General features: G+C 44.1%; 1 protein-coding gene across 2 annotated transcripts in view; it reads right to left on the minus strand.

The window, feature by feature from the left end:
- The window catches only part of TPP2 (tripeptidyl peptidase 2), a 48,149-nt gene extending 41,427 nt beyond the window's left edge, over positions 1 to 6,722 (minus strand). For both annotated transcript variants that reach the window (XM_048929359.1, XM_048929350.1), the window contains exons 1-3: positions 6,502 to 6,722; positions 1,014 to 1,142; positions 514 to 609 (exon numbers count right to left, since the gene is read on the minus strand). In XM_048929359.1, the coding sequence (XP_048785316.1) occupies positions 514 to 609; positions 1,014 to 1,142; positions 6,502 to 6,663 (387 nt within the window). In that variant the 5' untranslated portion in view covers positions 6,664 to 6,722. The remainder of the gene's footprint in view (positions 1 to 513; positions 610 to 1,013; positions 1,143 to 6,501) is intronic.
- Positions 6,723 to 7,110: the final 388 nt, after the last annotated feature.

Here is a 7,110-nt window from a genome sequence, read left to right on the forward strand (position 1 = left end):
AGTAATATTAGACTTTTTGACTCAAGGAACCTGTGTAAGGAGGACCATTTGACCATTGTAATGGCTGTTTAACAGGGTGGATAGTGATAGGACAAGAGGGAATGGTCTTAAACTGAGACAGGGAATAGTTAGGCTAGATATTAGGAGGAATTTTTTCAACAGAGGGTGGTGACGCACTGGAACAGGCTGCCCAAGGAGGCTGTGAATGCCCCATCCCTGGAGGCATTCAAGGCCAGGCTGGATGTGGCTCTGGGCAGCCTGGTTTGGCACATGGCAGGGGGGTTGAAACTACATGATCACTGTGATCCTTTTCAACCCAGGCCATTCTATGATCTGCTGTGACTCTGAAAATTCATAGAAGAAATGGATTGTGTCAAAATTAAGCAAAAAATCAGCCTACGGCTAGCAGCCTACATGTGTTACTAAAGCACATACCATAGTTTTCTAGAAAAACCTCTTCATTAAAATAGTGAAATATCAACACACACCAGAAGCAAAAATGTGATTTCTCACCTGAATCCTCTCCTTGAGAGCTTTAGGATATATGTCATAGCCATTTTTTATCCCAATATGATACTTGCCAGTAGGATTTACCCAGTTTGCTGGAATCTACAGAAAAGTATATTCAAGAATAGGTTAGTTAATGGTAACAAACAAACAAAAAATTCAACACTGAGCAAGGAAGTTAGCAGTCTTGAAAATACTAGAAATCAGTAGGAATTCATGTGACACTGTAGATGAACACTTTTCAGTATCTTTATCTTTAAAACACAGCCCCAGTAAGCTGTGGTTTTTGGGAGAGGTCTAAGGAAATAACAGTACTATCAGTGAGGACAAAACGTCCTACTATGAAGAGTTAATAGGATGATAAGGACAAGTATCTGAATGTTTAGCCGCTTATCTTACCGTAATTTAAACCCTCAGTACAGTAAATTCATTACTCTTAATAACAACAGGAAAAGAGAGCTGGTAGCTGCTGAAGGTTCTTCCTGTAGTACCACACAAATTCTTACCTTTAAAGTTCTTCCAGAGAGACCGATGATTTCTCCGTCTTTAGCTTCCACAACAGTACATGTAGTTACATCACCACTGCCAGTTGTATCAATTATATCAATTATCTTGGGCTTCCCATCAGTTGTAATCTGAAAACATCAGCAGAGAAGAAAATTAAAGTGCAGTTGAATAGCCTTTAGCCATTTTTCATTTTCGTTAATTAAAAAAAAAAAAAAAAAAAAAAAGAAAAAGAAAAAAAAGAATCTAGTAACTTTGTTAAGCTTTAACAGGATGACAGAAAAATACCTTGAAATCAGTTTAGCTTTCAGTGAACCAAGAACAACACAACTATCTTCCTGGCTCATAAGTCTTTCCCAGTTTCACAGAACTACTATTTGCAAAATCAAACGTTTCTATTTCAATGACTGGCAACATTGCCTTCACTCTTTTTTTTCTTTTTTCCCTCCCACTGTTCCAGCCTCATTTTGCAGTAACGATAACACAAACCTAGAAAGATGAAAGGTGCTGAACTACATGCAGTTACAAGCTTGAGTCTTAAGTAAGCACAAATCTAACAGGAACACAAATTACCATCACGAATTATTTTTCTGTTACAGGGATTCTGTGTCATGTTTTAATAAACCTTAAGTGCTAGGAGCCATCCTCCAGTCCCCTGGTAAAAACACATTTAAACAGTTAAGTTTAAAAAAAAAAAAAAATAGTAAGTATAAGCAGGACATTGATTCCTATATTCCAGAATGTAATAAACACTGCTTTTGAAGAGGCTAACTAAGTAAGAGAACCCATTCCATAAACCAACACTGTTAATCTGTCTATGGAAAAGTGTTACGAAAACTGGTGCAACAGTCCTCCAGTGGTCAGTACTGGGACTGATACTCTTTGATATCTTCATCAATGACATCAACAGTGGGGTGAGTGCACCCTTGGTAAGTCTGCAGATGATACCACACACTGTAGGGTTCAGCTGACATTCTTAAGAGATGGAATGCCATCCAGAAGGACCTAGACAGGCTTGAGCAGTGGGCCCCAGAGAACCTCACGAGGTTCAACAAACCCAGGTAGAAGGTCTTGCACCTGTGTTAGGGAAACTCCCGCTATCAACACAAGTTGAGGAATGAAAGAACAGAGCACAGCCCTGCTGAAAAGGGCTTGGAGGTAATGGGGAACAGTAAGCCAGACATGAGCAAGCAATGCACACTCACAGCCCAGAAAGTCAACAGTGTTGTGGTGTGATCAGTAGGTCGAGGGAGGTGATCCTGCCCCTCTACTCTGTGCTGCTGAGACCTCATCTGGAGTACTGTGTACAGATGTGTAGTCCTCAGTACAGGAGAGTCATGGACCTGTTAGAGCACGTCCAGAAGAGGGCAACAAAACTGACCTAAGGGATGGAACATCTGCCCTATGAGAATGGGCTGAAAGACTTGGGGGCTGTTCAGTCTGGACAAAAGAAGGCTGCTGTAGGAGACCTGAGAATAACCTTCCAATATCTAAATGAGGGCTATATAAGAAAGAAGGAGACAGACCCTTTAGCAGTGTCTGTTGTGACAGGACAAGGAGAAATGGCTTCAAACAAAAGATGACAGATTTAGATTGTATATAAGGAACAAGCCTGTTTACAATAAGGGTGGTGAGACACTGGTACAGGTTATCCAGAGAGGTGGTGAATATCCTGCCCCTAGAGACATTCAAGTTCAGGCTGGATGTCCCTGTTCACTGCAATGGAATTAGATGGGATGACCTTTAAAGGTCTCTTTGAACTCAAATGAGTCTATGATTTTAACCTGGTAATACACCTGCTGAAACATTTCGGCAGCAGTAAAAACTTACTTGAGAAACAGAGCGCCAAAGCATTCACACTATACAATTTTCTTGTGCTCATAGTTCTTTCTGATGCCATTATCCACTGACAAAGAAATTAATAGTTGCACCAATCATAAAGCAAGTGAAAGCCAAAACTGGGACTATCCAAGTCAGACACTTCAGTTGGAAGCACGTGGTAATCTAAGTTATTCACTGATCAAAGCACGAGAAACAAGAAGGAAAAAATAATCCAAGGTGACCTGTTGGAAGCAAATTGCACAGCAACAGGTGGCCCAAACACCAATTTATGCTATGGTGAGCTTGCGTAGTTTTGAAAGTTGTTCCCCAGCCAGTCCAGAAAGGCTGCGTGCAACTCCTGCACTACACAGCTCTTTGCCTTTCAGCTGAATAGTAGGTCTACACTCACACGTGAGTTTGTATGTACAATTAGAACCAACAATTCAGAGTCCCACGGTCAGACAAAAGAAACTCAGCATTTCACTTGCAAAGGTCCAAGGTTCAATTCTTAGTGGCAGAGATCCAGTCAGAGTCCGCCATTCAGTGCAAGTAACTGATATGGCTTCTGCTGCTGACTGTTTGGACTACTGCCCACCAGTAGTAATGCTACAGTCAAACTCAGATTTCAGCTTGTCTTTCCCTTCTCAAGTCCTGCAATTCTGAGAAAAACAAAACCAAGTGACCTTGGTTAATTTCCTTGTTTGATCAGAAGGTCCCAAACTAATTCATTTATTACAGACAGGAGGGCATCTGCATTAAAATTCAAAAGTAGAGAATTTCTATGCAATGAAAAGTATCTTACAGAATTATTAAGGTTGGAAAGGACTTTCAAGATCATCTAGTCCTACCAGTACTGCCCACCATGCCCATGCCCCTTTGTACATCTACACATTCTGTGAACACCTCCAGGGATGGTGACTCCACCATCTTCCTGAGCAGCCTGTGCCAGGGCCTCAACACTCTTTTGGAGAAGTTTTTCCTTATTACAGAATCACTGAGGTTGCAAAAGACCTCCAAGATCACACAGTCCAACCATACACCTACCATCAGTATTTCCCCACTAAACCATGTCCCTTAGTACAACACCTAAATGTTGTGATGATATGATTTACAAAAAAACATAATTCTTTTTTTTTTTTCTTATAGTTGCTTGAAAAACTAGTTTACAGAAGAATTATATTATTGTTTATACATATCCACTGAAGTTTCAAAAGCGTGCTTTCATGCTAACTCTGACTTTGCAAAACACAAAGTAGGTTATTTTTGAAATGCTGAATGTATCTGCATAACCATGGCAGTTGATACATACAGTAGTAGCGGAGAAGCACCGCTGTCTGTGACAATGCTAATTAAAGGGCAAAGACAGGTGTATTTGAGTGTATTTTTGTGAGATCATACAACTTTACTTCGCAGCAACGCAGAAATGACAGTGTAGGGATGAAAAAAGACAATATATAATACACAGCCACAACACCCCATTAAATTTATGGGCCCTCTCAAAAGTTCATCAGGATTTTGCAAATGACAGCTAGAAAGCTTGACAGACTATACCAAGAGGGCTGAGAAGGGAAGAACCCAGCATGAAAGAAGCAGACAAACTGAACTGAGTTGGGAGCACCAGGTGGAGCATAAAGCAATGGAAGGCTAGGCAAAAAGAGTTCCCCAGAGAGCACTGGCTGTAAAAGGTTCAGAAAAGAAAGGAAAATTTGTACAAGACAAATGCTTTATCCAGAAAAGAAAGCAAACTGACAGAAAAAAGTTACTGGCTTAAGTTCTCTTAAGCCCAGTAACTACTGTCTTTATAGCAACAAATGTTCACGTAAGAATATAAACACGAAGGTACTTCATTGTTATCTGCCCCCCAGCAAATGATTGCATGTCATACATTTATGGTATCAGTGTTCAAAAATCAAGGCATAAAATAACAAAGTAAATCCACCCCCCAAAAAATGAGACACCGGGGAGCAACAAAACACAAACTTCTTTGATTTGACCAAGATCCCCACTACACTCAAAACAGGGCAGGCTCACTTTGGCCTTCAAACAGTACTGACACTAACTTCAACTAAAAGCTGTAATGTTTATCAGCCTTCCAGCATAGACTGCTCTCTTCACTTTAAACAAGAGATTCAATTTGTGCCAGCTGAGAACTGAAAGTAAGTCTGACAGCAAGAAAAAGCAGGAGTAAAGAAAGTAGCAGGGAGGCTGGAATCTCAAGACTGGAAATTGCCTGTCACAGTACAGCTACTCTTCCTGTGCACTATGCTGTTTATCTGCAAGACAGTCTTAATCTGGAGAGGCAAAACATAAATTGCCCACTTCACTGAAGAGTGAGGACATCCTCTTTCTGAAGCAGTATTTACAAAGCTATGCTTCATTTTGTGTGCGGCCCACGCATCTTTTATAATTTCCTGCACTTGAAATTTCATCTTCAATACAATGAAAACAGAGCATCTCAGGCTCATCTGGATTTTGAATTCTCTTTGTCTTAGTCCCAAGCATATCAATTTGCTTGAAATTTACACCAAAGCAAAGCCCACCCTACTGCCCATCTTTTTGGTTCACCACTTCCTGTTTACAGCATCTAGAAATTTAAGTTTTTTGCTTCCACATGGAAAACTTCAGAACTATGCACGTCCCCTTTATATTCTTGTCTACATAACTGCCTTTTTATAGAATGGCTTGGGCTGGAAGGAACCTTAAACCTCATTCAGTCCCAACCTGTGCCATGGGCAGGGCTGCCACCCATCAGCTCGGGCTGCCCACAGCCCATCCAACCTGTCATGTGTGCCTCCAGGGATGGGGCACCAAAGCCTCTCTGGGCAGCTGTGCCAGCACCTCATCACTCTCTAAGTGAAAAATTCCCTTCCAACATCTAACTCAAATCTCCCCTCTTTTAACTTAAAACCATTCCCCCTTGTCCAATCACGATCAGACCACGTAAAAAGTCAGTCTTCATCTTATTTATAAGTCCCTTTTAAGTACTGGGATGGTATTATTTTGCTTTTTGGCTAGGTTCATTCCAGCTTAACTCAAGTGAAGTGACAGCTGCCAGTGCCACCTCCCAGCCTATTTGTGCTCTTCAATTATCCCTTTACTTGCTTGAACAGTGTAAGGAATCACTGGCAAGTTGTTAGCCCGACGTTCCCCAAGGTGAGCTCCCTGAACTGGGTTATCCAAGAGTAAAACCTGTGCCATGCAAAGGGTAGAAATGCACAGTGCTTATTTAACATACAGGACACAGTACCCCAACAAGCTGAGTGCATCTTCCCCTAAATCCCTACTCAAGGCTGCTACATCTGATGGTAAACATGCTGACAGGAAACTGCAAGTGATACAAGTAATACACGAGCCACACGATAAAGAAGTGCTAACAGACGAATTGAAAACCAACAAGGAACCGCTGAGATAGGCCGACATTTAAATCACCCGCACAGATTTAATAAGCGTAGATCTCGCAGAAGCAGCCATTGTGTAACAGGAGGTGCAGACAAAGCCACGCGGGCTGTAGTCCTGCAGGGAACGTCGGGACCGGGCCGGCAGCAGCCAACCTCAGATGTCCCCTCAGCGCCCCCGGCCTGTCGGATTGCTGCCCGGTCCGGTGCCCACCCTCTGGCCGCGCAGCTCCCCGGCGCCCAAGTGCGGTGACTCAGGGCCTCTGGCCGTTACCTGCATGCCCGGTGCGCCCGGGTCCACGCCGGTGTCCAACACGGCCAACAGTACCCCCCGCCCGTCGAAATCGGGGAAGCGGGAGAGAAAGGCAGCGGCTCCGGTCTCCTTCTTGGGCAGGAGACCGTGGAAAGGGAAGGGCTCCTCAGCGGAGGCCGCCATGGCGGGAGGGCAGACGGGGCCGCGAGTCAACGGGCGCCAGGGATGGGGCACGGCGCATGCGCTTGCGCACTGGCCGGTGAGGGGAAGCATCCCCTGGAGGCACACGGCGGGGGCGGGACCGGGCTGAAGCAGCCAATCGGAGAGCGAGAGCTGGAGGGCTCAGGGAGACATAGCCAATCGGAAAGTCGGCCTTTCCCACGTGTCGGGGCCGCGGTCTTAAAGTGACAGGCAGAAATACTTCGGGGCCATAGGCCGTGGAAGAGGGAAGACGTGGGGTGGGGTGGGCGCGCAGTGTAAACACGGCGTAACGCTGCTGGATCGGAACCTTAATGGAGGCTGGGGCCACTCTGCCCCTCAGCGCCTCCCGAGGGACGTGGCTGTAATGCAGCGTGGAGCTGTGCCCGGTTATGCCGGTTGTAAACAAAGTGGATGTTTACCAGTGTGTCA

Source organism: Lagopus muta, chromosome 1 (genome assembly GCF_023343835.1).
Source record: "Lagopus muta isolate bLagMut1 chromosome 1, bLagMut1 primary, whole genome shotgun sequence".
NCBI lineage: Eukaryota > Metazoa > Chordata > Aves > Galliformes > Phasianidae > Lagopus > Lagopus muta.